This window comes from Dermacentor silvarum, chromosome 1 (assembly GCF_013339745.2).
Source record: "Dermacentor silvarum isolate Dsil-2018 chromosome 1, BIME_Dsil_1.4, whole genome shotgun sequence".
NCBI lineage: Eukaryota > Metazoa > Arthropoda > Arachnida > Ixodida > Ixodidae > Dermacentor > Dermacentor silvarum.
Window position 1 is genome coordinate 119,598,786 of NC_051154.1, and position 19,452 is coordinate 119,618,237.

At 47.8% G+C, this 19,452-nt stretch overlaps 2 protein-coding genes across 2 annotated transcripts in view; one reads left to right on the forward strand and one right to left on the reverse strand.

Moving 5' to 3' along the window:
• Positions 1-649: 649 nt before the first annotated feature.
• On the reverse strand, positions 650-12,407 carry LOC119435920 (peptide deformylase, mitochondrial). Its single transcript, XM_037702616.2, has 4 exons — positions 12,171-12,407; positions 11,875-12,045; positions 11,662-11,782; positions 650-917 (listed from the first exon to the last, which is right to left on the reverse strand). The coding sequence occupies exons 1-4, from the start codon at positions 12,348-12,350 to the stop codon at positions 736-738; spliced, it is 654 nt and encodes a 217-aa protein (XP_037558544.1). The 5' UTR covers positions 12,351-12,407; the 3' UTR covers positions 650-735.
• A 191-nt stretch (positions 12,408-12,598) lies between these two features.
• LOC119435921 (small nuclear ribonucleoprotein-associated protein B) overlaps positions 12,599-19,452 on the forward strand; it is a 34,603-nt gene continuing 27,749 nt past the window's right edge. Inside the window, exons 1-3 of the mRNA XM_037702617.2 lie at positions 12,599-12,747; positions 12,907-13,173; positions 13,592-13,697. Of these exons, the coding sequence (XP_037558545.1) occupies positions 12,745-12,747; positions 12,907-13,173; positions 13,592-13,697 (376 nt within the window). The 5' untranslated portion in view covers positions 12,599-12,744. The remainder of the gene's footprint in view (positions 12,748-12,906; positions 13,174-13,591; positions 13,698-19,452) is intronic.

Sequence of the window (19,452 nt, forward strand, 5' to 3'; positions counted from 1 at the left end):
ATCATTAAATTCATTCGGCAGTCACTCAGTACAAAAGAACGCACACAGTCGATGTTTTCATCTTCGCACAAGGTGACCATGCATCCTGTTCTTGCAGTGACCTTGGGGTCATCACAGCCTTCCCGAAAACGCTGAACACACTTTTTCTTCAAAGCATTCTTTTCATAGGCTTTTTGCAACATCTTATGAATTTCTGCACCATTTTTGCCGAATTTTGCAAGAAATTTGATATTGATCCTTTGTTCCGTCTGTTCTCGATTTGTATTTTGACAAAAACTAAAAATGAGCTGCACAAAAAGTGCACACATAAAATTCTACCTTATCATACAGCAGTCTGGCTTGTACTAAAGGTAAATTGGCTCCTTTCAAGTGCAGAGAGCAACAGCAGTGCTGCTACACCCTCTCCCACTTTTTTGCTGACTCACTGCATAAACTTTTGGAACAGACCTCATACATATGTTACATTGTACAAGGCATGAATGCTCCATCAGCCATGCGTACAAAAATAAGCCACCTTCATTGGCTTGAGCTCAGGTTGGTACTTTGAACTCTTACGTTAATAGAACGAAATTAGGAGAAGAAATTCACCAATCTGTTTACAGTTTAGTGCATGGAGGTTAGACCAAGGGCCTCACTCAACATCCACAGGCCTGCATTACACTCTAGTGCACGGAGCTCACTAAAATTTCTTTATTAAGCCTTATATTTAACAACTTTCCTTGAAAATACATAACATCACTGCTTCAGTCTTGACTTGGGCAGCTTCTTGATTAGATGCCAGTAGTTGAAGTGGAAAGTCCGTGAGTCCATGAGATCAATAAAGAGGCTGCCTTCAAGGTGGTCCATCTCGTGCTGAATGATTCTAGCTGGCCATCCATATGTCTGCCACTCATGGGCCTCTCCTTGCTCGTTCAGACCTAAGGATAAAGCCAGGTCAGCTAACTAGTACAGCAATGTTTTGCTATTAATACGGTCATTGTGCAAGCTATGCGTATCAATTACTTTATGCAAAATACTCTGCAACGTCCGATTCCAACTAAAAGATCTTGCCCCAGAAGGAAAGAGAAATGCCCTTCGGTGCCTTGACTCACATCCTTATGCCTCCTGTCCAACTATGTAAGCTTTGAATGGCCGCTTGCTGTCTTGAAGGTCACACAAAGACAGTAGCTCCCAAAAAGGGGAAAAAAAAACAAGTGGTTTGCTCTCAACGATTAGGACAAGTGCACAAGTTCTAGCCACCTATGCTTAGCTTATCCTCAGAAAAATTTATTAAGCCTTTTCACAGAGCAGTACATTCTCGAGAAATGAGATGGCGCTCTCAGGGGCACGCCATACGCTGCCTCAGCGAAAGCGCACGAATACGAAACCATTACCGCTTCTGCCCCGTTTCTGTGCAATCAGCTGTCGGAAATGCAACTGGGTTTTCGCTCACGCACTGTGCTCCATCCATATTGCAAAATCTGGAGCGGTGGATTGAAGACGTCTACAGTAGGCTGCAAAAATAGTGACTGGCATATTAAGGAATGGAATGAATATGTGTGTCCAAGTTCACGGACCGTTGCTAAATACAGACAGCCTCTGTTGCTGGCCCTTCTCAAGGTACGACTTTCCTCGTTGATAAAAAAAATTCACTTTTCACAAAAAATCATGTCAGCGTTTTATCGCTAACCTCCAAAGACTTCAACCCCGCAACGTTGGCAAGAGTGAGTACCACTCGTTAAAGAATGACAAAGGGAGTAGCGCCGCTTCCTAGCATTGTAAGTTTCGCGCACATTATGTGCACACATCTATAACCCAACTCCACACAAACTTGCGCAAATTCTATCACCAATGTATTAAGAATATGTGAATGGGCGCACGCTTGAATCAATGCGTCAAAGCAAGGGTAACAGCGACTACACCGACAGCACACTAATGGTCAAAGCTTAATGTTTTGTGATGGTCCACAAGAGTAGGCGATTTACTAGCGATACTACAAGCTATTACAAAGAACAGAAAAGCTACGTTCCAAGCCTTGTGTGCAGCAAGAACAAATCTATTGTAGCTGAGCACACCTGCGAGTGATTAGGCAGAAAATAATGAGATAGTGATTGCACCGACAAACTTACTGAGTCAGAAATGTGACAAGCCACTATTTCTAAGTATATGCCAAATAAAGAACGAAGAGAAAAACACACTGACCCTGAAGCTGAAAGCTTGGACGTCTTGGACAAAATTTTTGGCCTCGTTTTTAGAAACAACACCCTATACACTGCTCGCGCCATATGTACAAAGCTTAATGAGCTTCAAAGGCGCTTTTACATGTCCTCTGAAGCTGTGGCCAAAGCTTTATGTCGACCACCCAGTCAGCGTCTACATTATCTCCCCAAACAGAGGTTTCCTGAGCCGCACCAGACGTCATTACATCCATTGTAAACATGGAGGCAACGAAGGCAGCTGAGACAAGCAATGAACGCGCGTCACCACATGATAAAACATGGCAGCGCCCACGGGAACGCCGCGAAAAGGGTCAATAGAAGTACTATGACAATGGTACGTTTCAGTCGGGAGGTAAAATATATAAGTAAATGACCATTGCTGTATCCCTCTATCTCATTTTGAGTGAGCGGTTGGAAGGAAGTGAGAAGTTCTGGATGGCGCTAAGCTTTGCAGCATAGGTAGGCAGAAAAGCAAATACTCGCTCGCAAATATTTTCATAGGCTATGTACTCATTCACACTCGGCACATACTCATGTTCCTACTCATACCAAAATTCACCGACGTTCACAGCCACTTCTATTCACACTTACCGACACCCCCAGTCACGCTCATAACCACATCCACTCCCACTCACTGGCTCTCATTCACACATGCCAAGTCACCCACATTCATACTCATGTCCCTTCAAAATGACACTGTCCCTGACTTTTGCTCGTACTTGCGTTAACTGGCACTCACTCCCTTCGTCAATCATTAACACTCTATATCAAGCTTGTGAAATGAGTGCGGAGCGAGTATGAGTCAGTGTACACGTGAATGAGTATGCTGATCTACGCTTAGCAGAGCTTGGTAAAATATCTGATCCATGGCATGGTCACTATGAAAGCTCTCTGAATTCACAACCCATTCCACAAAAAATGCAACCAACATGTGGCACACTGCAGGCAAATGCTTACGCACATGGCTACATTATAATAAAAGCAAATCACTCCACTAATGGCGTGCTTTTTCCATATGTTGTCTCCACTATAGCATCTCCATAGTATTTCGGCAGGCATCGCATGTGTAGTGGTACTAATGACTGTAGTGATAGACTGTAAAAATGTTCCTCAAACACAGCTGTGATACTGCCCTACCGAAATAAAATTTAACATACCGTATTTATTAGAATACACTTAGGTGACGTTCTTTCCAAGAATTCTTAGCCTCGAAGTCACCCCCCGCGTTATATGTAAATTTTGCCTTTCAGTGTGGCTTCACGGCAGCGCACGGCGTAATGCCATGAAGTGACACTTAAAGGAGAAATTAGCGCTGCCATGAAGCTACACCTAAAGGCAAAATTCACATACTATATAACCCGCACTCATGCGTGTTGAAGCTCCCTCCCCCCTATTTTATGGTGGCCGTTTTGCGTTTTGGTTGTTGGTAAGTCAGTATTTCGGGCGATCCCCTCCAAATCTGAATAATCTATCTGCTACTCTATATCGCCTTATATTAATGTGCATACTTAAGAGGAAGCTTTAGCTCGGGGCCTCCTATCTAAATACATGGGAAAGGAGAAATCGTTTTTCTTGGCGACCACTGCACCACATTTGATAAGGTTTGTATCATTTAAAAGAAAATTTTTAAATCTAGTGACTGTTGATAGCGTATTTTAGATTTACATCCTCCTTCTTTATTAACAATTCTTGACAATTGCGAATCTTTCAAAAACGAAACTATCAAGTTTAAAACACTGTAACTCAGCAGTGAAAACCAATATCACAATTACGTAAATTGCATCTAATAGTACACCTATGGTGGACAAGATTTATGTATTATACATGGCTCTCAAATACACCACTTATATGCGAGTAGGATGTTTGCAAAACCCTCGTAAACAATGTAGCAAATTCACGTAACATAAAAATTCATATATAAATTTGTCTGCTTTGGATGCTCTAACGGATACAGTTTACACAACTGCTATATCTGTTCATGGTACAGAGCTACATATTTTTAAATCTAGTGCTTCTATTTTTCTTTCAATCTATAAATTTTTGAAAATTCCTTAAAAGAAACACAGGCCTTAAATCAAAATTTAGCTTCCAAAAATCACTAGAATTAACTTTCTCTCTCAAATGTAACAAATTTCATTAAAATAGGCCAAGTGGTTATCTCAGAAATGCGTTTCTGCATTTTACATGTATTTAAATAGGTGGCATCAGAGTAGGGAACCAGCTAAGTTGTTTTTCTTGGGTCACCCAACTGGAACCTTCACCTTGTAATCGAATAAATACGGTATCACAATATTAGCAACATTTATTAGACCATAGCAGTGTAACTCACAGGTTAGTTGACTTCTGTATATGTCTCAAATGATTCAAATACACTTATATTCACCCTGTTTCCAATGAGGCTGTCCCAAGTGCATAAACTACTATTTTGTGCCACATATCATTAAATGCTGTGCAAGTTAATGCCACTTGCTATGCTGCGAAGTATTAGGAGCGATCGCACAGTTCGGTTAAAAAGAAATAATGCCCATTTAGGAGAGGCTATCATTACAGGTATCCAACCAACTATAAGTGGTGGACTGAATCCAAGGATTCTGCCCACATAAAATACTTCCCTCAAGTTATCAGCTCCACTGGTCTGATCAAAGCATCTGTAGTGAAGAGGAATGCCCAGCGCTGCAGCCACATCGCCAGTCCGGGCGGCGCGAGCTCGAGATTGCCTGAGCTGCTCTGGTTGAGACACGCTGCCTGCTGTTCTCTTGTCCTGTATTCATATTAGATTCTGGTGGAGGTGCTGCAGTTTTCCCCCAACCTGGAATTATGCACCCGAACTCTGCCGTCCGTCACGCCTCACGACCCCAGCCCGACATCCCCACCGGTTACTCCAGCCATTGTATGTGCCGGTACCCAGCGTCAGCGGGATCCTGTCATCTTCAGCGGCACCGATGAGAAAGATGTTGAAGTTTGGCTGGAATCATATGAGCGCGCCAGCAACACCAACAAATGGGATGATCCCCTCAAGCTCGGCAACGCGATCTTCTATTTATCGGGCGTCGCCAAGCACTGGTTCAAAAACCAAGAAGCCGATCTCCGCACGTGGGCTAGCTTCAAAACCAGCATCGCAGACGTTTTGGGCCGCCCTGGCGTGCGCAAACTTCGCGCTGAACAACGACTGCGAAGCCGATCCCAGCAAACTGGTGAAACGTTCACCAGCTACATAGAGGACATCGTCGACCTCTGCCGGCGTGTCAACTCGACAATGGCGGAGGCGGACAAGGTACGTCACACCATGAAGAGCATTTCCGACGATGCCTTTCATATGCTGCTATCCAAACACCCAGGCACTGTTTCTCAGGTCATTGAGCTTTGCCAGAGTTTTGACGAGCTCTGCAGACAGCGTCTTCTCACGCGACGCCCACCTGTGTCCGACGAAACCCTCGCCAGCATGACAACAGCTATTGAGATGGACTCCCTGCTTTGCCAGATAAAAGAGTTCGTCCGTGCTGAGGTCGCTCGTCAGCTTTCGCTGCTGCCCTCAACCACGCCACCACCCTCGCCTTTGCCGGCCAACCTTCGCCAGGTCATCCACGAGCAAGTTAGCGCAGCTCTCCCTTCTGCCCGCGAGACTCCGCTGGTGCAGACTCCCGTTGATTTTCCTGAGGTAACTGCACCTCTCAGCTATGCCGAGAGCTCTCGCGCGGCCACCACCTCAGGCCTTTGCACCATTCCCATCAGCCGTGCCACTGCTTCCAGCTCCTCACTTCGTTCAGCCGCGGTACCCACACAGCAGCGGACAATGGCGCACTCCTGACAACCGGCCAATATGTTTTGCGTGTGGTCTACCTGGCCACATTAAACGATTTTGCCGTCGCCGCGCACCATCCTACTGCCGTAGCGTCGACACCGAACCATATGTTTCCCCATACCCGTCATCCTCCGCGTCTCGGAACCCTGGCCCGATGTCTTCCTACTCCGACCACTGCCCTTTTGTTGACCGCCTTTCGCCATCGCCTCGACGCCGATCGCTTTCGCCGATGCGTCGTCGTCCTTCAACGCCTGAACGAGAAAACTAATCGCCGAAGTTTCAGAGGCAAGACGAACAGACAAAGGCCTCTCCCTTCTCCGACTAATGTTATTGATGTATATGTGGACGGCGTCGCTGCACTCGCTCTCGTTGACACTGGTGCCGCAGTTTCAGTTACAGTGTAGACCACTTATAATGTAAGTCGCCGGAGTCGTGAATATCTGCACTATAAGTGGTACCGCACTATAACCAAAACAACAATCTTCAAGCCCTGCACGTATGCAAAACATGTAGACCAAGCTGCCGCACGTATCCGAGAACCGAAGCGTGCGACTGGGAGTTTTGCATCCGTTTAATTTTACGAACGTTGAAAGGTTAATGTCCAAGTGCCCACGATCTTCGCATGAAGCAGACAAAGTAATGATTAAAAAAATGTCTCAGTTTTGCCCAAAAGGCGAAGCATCAATTGCGATAGCAAATTAGTAGAGAGCTATAAGGAGTAGGGATAGTAGTTTTATCGGCTGCATAAACTTGACACATTCGCTTACTAACTGAATTAACAAGCATGGTGTCAACGTGCACAAGCACACATGAATAGACTCGATGACCGCAGACAACCACTGTCAAAACGGGGGCGAGGGGAAACGCGGCCGCCGCAGTGAGCGAAGGTTCGTGCGGTCTATCGCTTCAACGGAAACTGAGCGGCGTAAGCACAGCGCATACAAAGGTCAGAGCAGAGCCGTGTGGAGATCACTTTCAAGATACAGTGTGCGCGACAACACTGACAGCCGGCACAGGCGCGAACGTATTTGTTGGCAGAGTAGACAACAGCAGACAACCACTGTCAAAACGGGGGCGAGGGGAAATGCGGCCGCCGCAGTGAGCGAAGGTTCGTGCGGTCTATCGCTTCAACGGAAACCGAGCGGCGTAAGCACAGCGCATACAAAGGTCAGAGCTGTCTGGAGATCGCTTTCAAGATACAGTGTGCGCGACAACACCGACAGCCGGCACAGGCGCGAACGTATTTGTTGGCAGAGTAGAAGCCCCCCTCCCCATGCTGCCTTCCTTCTTTGTTCCTTTCGCGTGGGAGATTGCATCGCCAGTTCCCCTTGCCCCGGTTGCAAGATATGCATTTGGTGCCACAGCACAGCAATGCCCCCCCCCCCTCCCCCACCCCTACGGCCTTTCGCGCGATGGAAGTCGCATTTGCTCTCCGCTGTGTATTCGCTCTCTGTGAAGGCGCGCGTCCCCCGCGCGCTTTCACTCGCACATACGGCGCGCAGCGACGATTTTATCGCACTTGGAGTCATGCTCCATGTCTCATGCTCCTCCTCCGCATTGCCCTCGTTGGTCTCCTCTCCCATCGGTGGGCACACCTTGCTGAGAAGCGTGCTCGCTACCGCCCTTGTCGGCAAGACTTTCCCGCGGAAGCCGCATTATAACCGGTATTTCATTTCCCCGCGGCTGCACTGTAAGCTGTATGCGTATACATGGAGTGCTATGGGAAAATTAACGGGAGTCTGAAAAGACCGTACTATATCCGGTCCTGCACTATAAGCGGTTACGTTATAAGTGGTCTATACTGTATTAGTGCCAAACTTTGCCGTTCGCTCAGAAAAATTAAGGCGCCCCTGTCAAACATATCACTTCGTACTGCAAGCGCCGACCGCATCACGCCTGCAGCTGCGTGTACTGCTTGCGTTGTGATCAACGGCCTCCTCTACATCGTAAAACTTTTGGTGCTGTATTCTTGTTCCCACGATCTTATTTTGGGCTGGGACTTCCTTTCCGCTAATGAGGCCGTCATCGATTGTTCTCGTGCTGAAGTGGAATTTCAAACGCTGTGTCATGCCCCCCTCCTTGACGCTCATGAACCTGAAGATAAAGTATTTGTTGCCAAAGACATTACAATTCCACCGCACTCATATGCCCTTGCCACAGTGTCATGCAACATTGTTGATGGTGCCAGCGCACTTTTTACGCCATCTGCAATTTTCGCTCGTCGCAAATGCTCCCCGCTGCCTTTCGCTCTTTTGGACGTTCATGCCGGTGTCAGCAGACTGCTCGTCGCCAACCGATTGTCCTGTCCTCTCACTTTGCTTCGTGGGAAGTGCGTTGGCCGCGTCCAGTGTGTCGACCCTGCTGACATCATTGAGATGCCAACTGGTTCCATCGCCACTCATGAGGTCGCCGGAGTGACCTGTAACCCGGCGCAGGAGCCGACTTCGCCCGATGTATTACATGGCTCCATCGCCGACATGTTGACTGTTTCCCAACGCGCCCAGCTTCTACGCCTTCTCGACAAGTTCCGTTTGTCTTTCGACTGCCAGCATGCTCCCTTGGGCCGCACGTCAACAGTTTGTCATCGCATCGACACGGGTACCAGTGCACCACTGCGACAAAGACCATATCGTGTATCCGCGATAGAGCGCCGTGTTATCGATGATCAAGTGGCTGACATGCTCAAGCGCGGCGTCATTCAGCCTTCGGATAGCCCCTGGGCATCTCCCGTTGTTCTTGTTAAGAAGGATGGATGAATTCGATTCTGTGTCGATTACCGTCGTCTTAACAAAATAACTCGTAAAGGTGTTTACCCTCTTCCGAGAATTGACGACGCCCTTGACTGTCTCCAAGGTGCGAAGTCTCTTCTATAGACTTACGCAGCGGCTATTGGCAAGTCCCCATGGCACCCGAAGACCAACCTAAAACGGCCTTTGTAACACCAGATGGCCTATATGAATTTCGTGTTATGCCTTTCGGGCTTTGCAACGCCCCCGCAACATTTGAGCGTATAATGGACAACCTTTGCGTGGTCTCAAGTGGAAAACGTGCCTGCGCTACTTAGATGATGTGGTTAGTTTTTCGCCCGATTTTCCCACCCATCTCTGTAGGCTGGAGGAAGTGTTACAGTGCCTAACATCCGCCGGCCTTCAGCTCAACCTGAAGAAATGCCACTTTGGCGCAAGTCAGCTCACCATCCTCGGCCACGTAGTATCTAAACACGGTATTCTTCCTGACGCCGCCAAGCTCCGTGCAGTTGCCGATTTTCCCAAACCTTCCTCCGTAAGAGAAGTTCACAGCTTCCTTGGCTTGTGTTCTTACTTTTGCCGCTTCATTCGTAATTTTGCGTCCATCACCGCTCCCTTGAATAAGCGTCTACGGAACGACTTGAACGATTACGCATGGTCGTCCGCTTGTGACGATGCCTTCCAAGAGTCGTCTACTGACCTCACCGCCTATACTGCGTCACTTCGACCCCACAGCTCCGACTGAAGTACACACCGACGCCAGCGGTGTTGGACTCGGCGCTGTGCTCGCGCAGCGCAAATCTGGATTCGACGAGTACGTCATTGCATACACAAGCCGCACCCTCACCAAAGCCGAGAAGAATTATTCCGTTAAGGAGAAGGAATGTTTGGCCATAATCTAGGCACTTGGTAAATTTCGACCCTACCTCTATGGCCGCCCCTTTGACGTGATTACAGATCATCATGCACTTTGTTGGCTATCCACATTGAAGGACCCCTCAGGTCGATTAGCTCGCTGGGCTTTGCGGTTGGAAGATTTCGACGTGCGTGTTGTCTACAGGTCTGGCCGCCGCCACACCGATGCCGACGCGCTTTCCCGGTCACCCGTGTCAACCGAAAGCGATATCTGCCTCTCTGCCGTTGACCAAGTGCTTTCGCTCCCAGAAGGCTGCGACATGGCTTCGGAGCAATGCAAGGATGCGTGGATTAGTGCTCTTATCCGCTTCCTTTCAAATCCTTCGACTGTTCCTCCACCTTCTCGAGTTCTACGCCGTCAAGCATATCTCACTTCGAAATTCAGGATGGACTTCTCTATCGCCGGAATGTCTCTGACGTCCGCAAGTGGTTGCTGGTCATACCTCGACATCTTCGTGGTGAAATATGTTCTGCCTTCCATACTGACCCGCAGTGTGCACATGCGGGTGTCTTCAAGATGTACACCCGGCGTCGCTCCAGGTTTTATTGGCGTGGCATGTACACCTTTTTGTACAAGTACATTCGGTCGTGCCCTCAGTGCCAACGCCGCAAGGTTCCTGCTCAGCGTGTCTCTGGTCCACTCCAGCCAATCCCTTGTCCGGCCAGGCTCTTCGATCGCATTGGCATTGACCTGTATGGACCCCTTCTGAGCACGGCTTCCGGAAACCACTGGATAGTCGTCGCCATCGACCATTTGACGCGATACGCAGAAACAGCCGCTCTGCCTGCTGCCACCGCTCGTGATATAGCATCCTTCCTCCTGAAAAACTTTATTCTCCATCACTGTGCACCTCGCGAACATTTGAGTGATAGAGGACGTGTCTTCCGAAGTCGTAAACGCGCTCCTTGCTGAATGTCGCATCGCGCCACCACCGCCTACCATCCTCAAACTAATGGTCTGACGGAAAGATTTAACCGCACCCTTGGCGACATGTTCTCCAAATACGTCGCCTCTGATCACACTGATTGGGACCTCATTTTGCCGTTCATCACGTTCGCCTACAACACTGCACCACAGGCGACCATAAACTTCTCCCCATTCTTCCTCTTGTATGGCCACGAACCTTCGACTACCCTCGACATCATTCTTCCGTACAGACCCGACTCATCCGAATGTACGCCCATCTCTAAAGCTGCCCGCCGCGCAGAGGAATGCTGTCAGCTCGCCCGTTCCTTTACAGCCGTTGACCAATGGGAACAAAAATCTTGCCGGGATGATGATCACCAGCATTGTCACTTTCTTCCGGACTCCCTTGTGTGGCTTTGGGTTCCTGCCGGACTCTCATCCAAGCTTGTTTCCAAATATCAAGGACCCTACTGTGTTGTAGCGCAGACATCGCCTGTGAACTTAATTGTCGAGCCTGTCACGCCACCTACGGATTAACGCTGTCGTGGGCGTGAAACCGTCCACGTACAACGCCTGAAGCCATATTACGACCCAATGATTCTATGTTCACTATGAGTCGCCAGGATGGCTCCTTTTCCAATGGGGGGCGATTGTAGTGAAAAGGAATGCCTGGCACTGCAGCCACATCGCCAGTCGTCCGGGAGGCGCGAGCTCGAGATTGCCTGAGCTGCTCTGGTTGAGACACGCTGCCTGCTGTTCTCTTGTCCTGTATTTATATTAGAGTACAATCATTGCATTCTACCAGTGCTAACATATGGGGCAGAAACTTGGAGGCATGGCTTAGAAGGAAATTGTTTGTTCTGCTAGTTAAATCTCTCGACGAGTACCTAGCCAGCGTAGACAATTCCAGCAATCTGCAGCAACACATTCGAGTGGATATATCTAGCAAGACTTAAAAAAAAAAAAAAAATCAAATGGTTGTATTCCAAGTACCCAAGCTTGAGTGAGTTTGTTCAACACGACTTGAGAGATTTAGTTCAATAAAATTTTATTATTTTTATTTTGGTATATATATATACCTGCTTTACTTACCTGAAACCTTCACTTCATAGTACCTAGGCACATCTGCAGTGAAACCTCGGATGCTCTCGCAGCCTTCAGGGAATACGAGCCTCTGACTGTTTATAACTTCCATCGTAGGATTGATGAACACCTGCAAATATAATAACAGCAAAGGCAGACACAACAATCATAAGTTAGGCCCAAAAGCCAGAATAAATATAGCACGTAGAAATGTATGGACACCTTCAGCGGAAAAGGCTGGTAAACACGTGTCTTTGCTTCTTCCGCTTGGGCCAGCTTCATGTATTTCATGGGGAACTCCATCATTATAATCCTGAGTGGACAACCCACTTGAGGTGCTGATATGCCCGTAGAATAACTTTCATTCATGACAATCCGCATTACATTAATTATCTGAAACAAGAAAAGCGAGATGAACATGGTTCTATGAAACACACACGCACATGCACGCACGCGCACTCAGTGCCATTAACGACTCCTATTTTCGGTTCATGAAGTGTGGTCCGTCAAATAGTTACCTTTTGAATTTCAGCGCTGGTGACCTTTACCGGGTCGACTGCCTCTGCACGGGTTCGCAATACAGGATCTCCAACCTGACACATAAATTCGTACGGCGGAGAGAGATTAACATTTGCTCCATAGTTCTTGAGTTCACTTATGCGTCGAGAACAAGATTCAAGGATCTTTTTAAATGTCATTCTACGCGGCTGACAATGTGACAAACGGCGTTTGAAGAGAAACGTGAGAAACAACGATACCAGACGAAAAAAAAAAAAAAAGTTGATGATGATAGAAGATACGGCTGAGCTCATAATGTGTTATTTTTTGTGTTGCCAATATAACCTATTAACTGTGTTAAAATATTTTTTTAAATATTCTAATGGGTAACTACATTACACAACTAAATTGATTACACCCCCCATGTTTAGCCATGGTTCTCATATTCCGGAATGCCGGCAAAGTGCTGAAAACACTGAGTTCAAACAAAAGTGGCGGACAAAGCGTTGAATATACGTTAAACGGATGCCGTGCTCGTAGGGACCGTGTTTTTTATATCTGTGTAATCTTAAGAGAACTCGAAACGCTATCAAAATGGTAAGTGGCAGTTTTCTTTGTTCAATCTTGAAAAAGTTTGCCGATAGCTTCATTTTTGTTGCAGTTTGGTTAATGGGCTCTCTAGCCGGCGAATTCTGACGCCGGAATTGTTCGACGTATGCTGTCGGTAATACCGTCGTGTGCTTCTATTCATTTTAGACGATCAGCAAGAACAACAAGATGCTACAGCACATCAACTACAGGATGCGTGTAATTCTTCAGGATAGCCGCATCTTCATTGGCACGTTCAAGGCGTTCGACAAACATATGAACCTCATCCTCGGTGACTGCGAAGAATTTCGCAAAGTTAAAGGAAAGAATCAAGCCAGACATGGAGATCGTGAAGAGAAGCGAGTTCTGGGCCTTGTACTGCTTCGAGGCGAGAATATTGTTTCATTGACTGTCGAGGGACCTCCGCCACCAGAGGTGTGTTTTTACTTATGTAAATGCATTGCGCAATGTTGTGCTTGTGCTTAAAAGCTGGTTTCGCCTATGCATTTTCATTTTGCAGATTTTGCTCTCAATATGACTTCCGTTTTTTTTTTTATTCACGAGAAACTGTTGAATTTTATGTCGTTAGTCAATGCATGCGCTCACGCCTGTTAATGTAGCAGGAATAGTGGTCTAGAAACGTATAAAAAGCCTCGTGAAGCCGATTGTGGTTTGTACAGCTCTCTACTTAACGTAAGGCTTGGCTGCGTTTTTTTTTTTTTTTATGTGCTGGCCACAGCACTAGCTTTAGCCACCCGCGTTCTGCAAAGTCAAAAGGACCTTTAAAGTGGCGGCTGTGGCTGTCATGTATGCAGGGTGTGAATGCTTTGTAGATGTCAGCAATTGTATGCAGGAGGGTCTGCCGCGTGTGCCTATTCCTGGTGCTGCTCCTGGCCCTGGCATTGGACGCGCCGCTGGAAGAGGTATTCCAGCGGCACCTGTTGGAGCTGCACCCGCTGGTATGCAGAACAGCTGTGTCATATGAACATTTGGCTTTGAATGAACTGCATGGCTAGGTGTCTAAAGCAGCTTTTCACTGTTGATGTTGATTTGTTAGCTATGCTTGTGAAAGTGCTAGTGGAGAGGGAGCCTAATCTAGCAGCGCTTGTCCACCAGCCATGACTCGTTATTTTGTTTGCCAGTAGATGACGCCAAAAGCGGACGTGCTTTCTTTAGCTGTCAGTTGATGGTGTGGTAGGCAGCCGCTGCAGAGCGCATGCCACGCACTCGCGTGTTCCGTTTCATAATGGACAACAGTGTACTATCAGCGTCAAATGAAAGCCGAATAGCGGAGCGCGTGCCACAAGCATTAGAAACAGCATAGTGCGTGCCGTCCAGTCATCAGCGCAGACAGGCCCACACATCCGGTTTGGTACCACAGCGCCACCCCACTGAAGTGCGATTTTTTTTTTTTTTGCCTGGTGTTCCCACTCGGATTTTTGAAAGGAAGAAAAAAAAAAGGAAACAAGCCAAAATTCTGCAGCATTCATGCATTCGATCGGCAAACCTGCGCATCGCGGTATATCGCTCGCAGCTGCTACAGTTGCTGGCATGGGCGTGCTGATCGCTAGTTTGGTTTTCAGTTGCGGCGCTCCGCTTCAGCATTGTGGCGATGTCGGCGTCTGGACACGATACGAAAAAATAATGAATATGTCTGGTGAAGGGGGGGGATCTCGACATTAAAATTAACTGCTGCGTGAAGTCGTGACACGGAGGTCGTGCGCACTATAATTACACTTCGAAACAAAGGTCCACTTAAAAGAGCACTGACACAAAAAATTTGCATCTTGTTTTTTCTATTAAAATAAGTAGTTACCAACCCACTCATCACGGCTGCAAAGTTCGTTTGCTCGAGCACGCGACGGCTAATTTTTTGGAGACGGTTTTGTAGTGCTCAGTCGCAGTTTCCGTTTGAGAGAGCGTGTGGTTTGTGTAAACATAGCTGGCTACGTGAGCAGCCGCTGAGACAAGGACGTCTGTTCTTGTACTCCCGTGCATGCCTTCCGCCTCTTTCCGTTGAAAAGGTCTCTGCTAGGAAGGATCGTGGCAGCCAACACAAACTCGTGACGCTGGTGGTGGTTGGTTGTTTACATGGAAACCAAGGATGGGGGAAAGCATGCAATAGCACGACATGTACACACTTTAAAAATTGATTTTAAATATGTTCTAGGCTATATTATCTGCTGATATTTCTTAGATGATGCATGTGTCCTCACAAATCTATTCCACTGAATATCTCGCCTTCGAAATTTTGTCAGTGCTCCTTTAAATAGAAAGGCTCAAATTACTGTAAATAAACGAATGAAAAAGGGCTGAACAAACAGCAAGAAGCCTTCATTGAAGCCTTTATTGAAAATAAGCATCGGTGTTCAGCGAGACTTTGCCGGAGTGAAGGTATCGGCGATGGTTTCCGTGAGAATATAACTGCTAACTGAAATTTAGTACTTGGTGAAGCCACCTTCAGCTGCCACGACAGCTCTCATTCTTCGCGGAAGACTTGAAGAGTCGATCCACAAAATCGCTCGCAGGCGTTCCCATTCCTCTTTTACGGCAGCCCACAGCGCGTCTTGAGAGCTGCACGCAATTGACCGCCGCGAGAGTGCCTTCTTCATCGCGCCCCACACACTTTCGACGATGTTCATGTCGGCGCCTTGTGGAGGCCACTCTAAGAGCATCATTCCCAGCTCTTCCAGCACGCGCGTTAATTTTGCCATGTGGATAGGGCTGTGGTCCTGCTGGAAGAAATAGAGGCCGTCAGGGAACGGCCCGTTGAGAGCATAAGGCACAGCGACGCTTTCGATTAAGTCACAATACGCCGCTGCGTTGAATTTTCCTCGCAAGCGAACCAGTGGTCCAAGGCCCTCCTTAGACAGCGCACCCCAAATGCTGACGGAGCAGCGGCCTCTGCTTGCCACGTGCAGTATGTTCCTGGGCTCAAATCTGAAAAAGGAATGTAAACCATTATTTCAAGCCTTGCGGTAACTTTTTGTCACTAAAGATGGCGGAAACGATTGCTTAATAACGGTGCCCTATAAAATATATCACGTCATATTGAATATACCAAAGTGCGGGCTCATTTTTGAGTTGCAATAGCAAAATATTATTCTGCATTGCATTAAAGCAATCATGCAAAAAACAAGAGTCGACGTGCTAAATTGTGTGAATGTCATACCTGGCGTTTGGAGTTCTTGAAATTCTCTGACGCTGGTCCCAGCGAGTGCAAAACGTTGACTCGTCGGTGAACTTGACACAGCGCCAGTCCTCCACAGCCCACGCTGCGTGTTCTTGAGCAAACACAAGTCTTGTGCGTTTATTGGCGTCCGAAAAGGCAGGTTTTTGGGGTGCCACACGGCTTCGCAGGCCATTCTCGTGCAGTCGACGTCTGATTGTTGATGTGCTGGCGGAGAGGTTTAAGCTGTCTTTGATCTCTCGAGCCGTGATGAACGGTGCCTCTTTTGCTGCTTGTTTGATAAGCAGGTCCTTCACACTGTCCGTCACCCGCTGCCTGTGTCCACGGGGAAGGTTGCAGAGGCGTCCTTCCCGGAATGCCTGCCAAATTGTATTAACAGTACACAAAGGTCGATTCATAATGGCGGCAATTTGACGCTGGCTCACGTCGTGCTGGTAAAGAGAAACAATGCGTGCTCTCTCTTCGAAGGAAACACTCGGCATTTTCAGGTTAAATTAATCATTTCTGGCTGTATCTCCAAAAACAAAAGAAACGGTGCAGGTAAAGCAAAAGCAGTGCTGCTGAACAAGAAAAGACGATAGCTTGAAATCAACCGCAAAGCGATTAGATTTATCTTTTCTTTTTTGCCTGCCCCGACGCTGATTGCAATGCAGCTCTGGAGTAAAAGCGAAGAACTGTGAGCGATACCACGAAAAGCGCTTGGCAGGCTCACGCCGGCCACCGCTATCACCATACGAAAACTGGAACAGAAGTGAAGATAACGCACTACAGGGGGATCGCGCAGTGCTGCCACACCGGATGTGCTCGCCTGTCAGTGGTGATGGCAGGACGGCGCGCACTATAATGTTAACAGTGCTGGTGGCACCCGCTCCGCTGTTCGGCTTTCATTTGACGCTGATAGTACATCCTTTGTGGTGCTGTCACTGGTGGTCCCTTTGTGGATAAGAGCCGTGCACTTATGTAACAATGACTGGTTATGTTGTTGGGCATTTCCTACTACACCAATAGTACGATGTGCATAAAATGTGCCTGGATACAACACTCTATACTTATAACGGATTCTCTCAAGCTATTCAGCATGCTTATAAAATGACTGCACTGTATCAAGTTTATAATAAATAAGAGAGCCACATATACATGGCTCTTCCAGTTACCCTGTCTGATTTCGGCTCATATTTTGCTCAGAGGTAGCATTTTGCAGTAGCTTCAATTTAATACCAAATGTGTGAGCATTACTTGCGTGTTAAGGGGGGACGTGGCTTTGAAAATCAACTTCCTCATTTCTTCATGGATTTTGATGAAAATTGGCACAAATGTTTAGAATGTCTCCCTGATACTTCCATCAAAGTTTCAGAGTGATACCTTGAGAACATTTTATTGAGCAGAATTTTTCTCTCTTGAACTTTCTGGAGGGCCTAGGGAGCTTAAAGAACATGATGGAAGGCTCGTTGAGTATTGACTGCATAGCTCGATGCGTGCTGAAGGTCGTGACAGTCTTACTTTTTTTTTTCGCAACACAAATTTTTTAGATAGTCATTTTTCAAGTTACCTTCGCACCAAGCACACTTTCGGGGTGAACGAATAGCCATGCCATAAATTTATAAAAAGTCAAGATAAAAATGCGAGACTGTCTCGACCTGCACTGTAGTCCAAGGAACGTGACAAAAAAAACAGAATCAAAATAGGCTAAACGGTAACGAAGAAATCAGCTCCAGAAACTGAGCAGAAAGGCGAAAAAACAGTTTTGAGAAAACGGCTCTCAAAGTTGCACCTTCTCTTCAGTTCTCTAAAACGCACCAAAGTTGTAATCTTTGATGTGTTTTGTGACGTGGGGCTTCTTGGACATGTGGCCTCTGGTCTGCTGAGCTTTCGTTCTGCCTTTTTCATGTTTGTATGGCATTCTTTACTGCTTCTCTACAAAGAGCATGGTGCCTGGGTTTCAAACCAAGTGAGGTGCAGAACTATGTGGGCATAAATATACAGTAGTTCTAGCGTTGTATCTGCAGACTGCCTAATTGATAGCAGCCTCTAGTGCAGTCAGTGAGGCATTGTTTTCTTTTGGTAGAATCGACCATGTTACTGAATGAAGGCTTTCAGCAGCCTTCTGAATCATCTTCCATTGACAATGGCTATGGAGGTTAGGAGAGCCACTGATAGATAGGCAGCAATGCAGCTGCTAGGTGCTTTCCAGCCTGTACTTTTGTATCATGCCTCACTTCTGCAGCCAGGTGTCTGTGCCAGCCCAAGTGGCCTAGTGAATAGAGCTCATGATGAGGTTCTCTTTATGAATTAAAGGGGTGATATGATAGGTATTGTTACGAGATATCGTGGCATTACGATAATAGAGTCGGCGCGCGATGTGCCAAGTCGCGGGTCCGAGGTGCCGATGTGCGAAATGCCTCGTCGCGGGTCCGCGGAATAGACGCTCGACGAGCTTAGTCGCGCAGTCCGAGGTGCCGATGCGCGAAATGCCTGGTCGCGGGTCCAAACGCTCGGTAAGCTCAATCGCGCAGTCCGAGGTGCCGACGCGCGAAATGCCTAGCCGCGGGTCCGAGGAATAGACGCTCGAGGTGTCGACACTCGATGAGCGATGTGCCGACACGCGAATTGCCTAGCCACGGGCTCGAGGAGTCGACGCTCGAGGTGCCGACGCGCGAAGTGCCTAGCCGCGGGTCCGAGGAGTCGACACTCGATGAGCGATGTGCCGACACGCGAAATGCCTAGCCGCGGGCTCGACGAGTCGATGCTCGATTAGCTTAGTCACACAGTCCGAGGTGCCGACGCGCGAAATGCTTAGGCAAGGATCCGAGAAGTCCGCGCGCGATGTGCTTCATCCCCGAGTCGGAGACGCCTACGCGCGAAAGGCTTAGCCGCGTGTCCGAGCATTCCGTGCCCGAAGCTTGGTCGCGAAGTCCGCGTCACCGATGCTCGGAATGCTTAGCCGCGGGTCTGAGACGTCCACAAAAAGCGTAATCGGCCACGCTACTGCGATGTCCGCGTAGCGCCCGCTTTAACACTCGTCGAGATTATGGAAACTGTCCGGAGCTCGCGAGGAGACCGCAACAAGCGGAGCAGACGACGCCATCACGGAGCGAGCACCGGACCAATGGCGAACCGCGCTGGAGTCACGTGGCGGGCGCGGCCAATCGGTGGCTCCGGCACGACCTTCAATCATTTGCTTTTTGTGTGCTTGTTTCTGTATGGAGGAGATAGCTGAAGCGGCAGATTTGAAGACGGAGAAATGCGCTTTCCAACGAGACCAAGATGGCGGCGCTCGGCTGCGCCGTTCCGGAGATATCGTGGCTTGAAAAACGCCGTTTTTTCGCGATTTCCGCGCAATTTTTCGCCACCTTGGCTGATATAAGAATTTTTTTAGAGCACTTCTACTTGGTTTTCAGTGATGATATTTCGGAATCAGATAGAATAAGAGTTACAGAAACTGAAAATGTGATTTTCAAAAAATCGATTTTTTAGCCATTTTTCGCGATGCGAAAGCCGCGTCCCCCCTTAAGTTCATAGTAAAG

Excerpts from the sequence above, each read along its gene's own strand:
- LOC119435920 (XM_037702616.2), bottom strand. The coding sequence starts at position 12,350 with ATGACATTTAAAAAGATCCTTGAATCTTGTTCTCGACGCATAAGTGAA. Across the intron at positions 11,783-11,874 it reads ACCAGCCTTTTCCGCTGAAG|GTGTTCATCAATCCTACGAT; the intron begins GTGTCCATACAT and ends TTATATTTGCAG. Across the intron at positions 918-11,661 it reads CTATGAAGTGAAGGTTTCAG|GTCTGAACGAGCAAGGAGAG; the intron begins GTAAGTAAAGCA and ends CTTTATCCTTAG.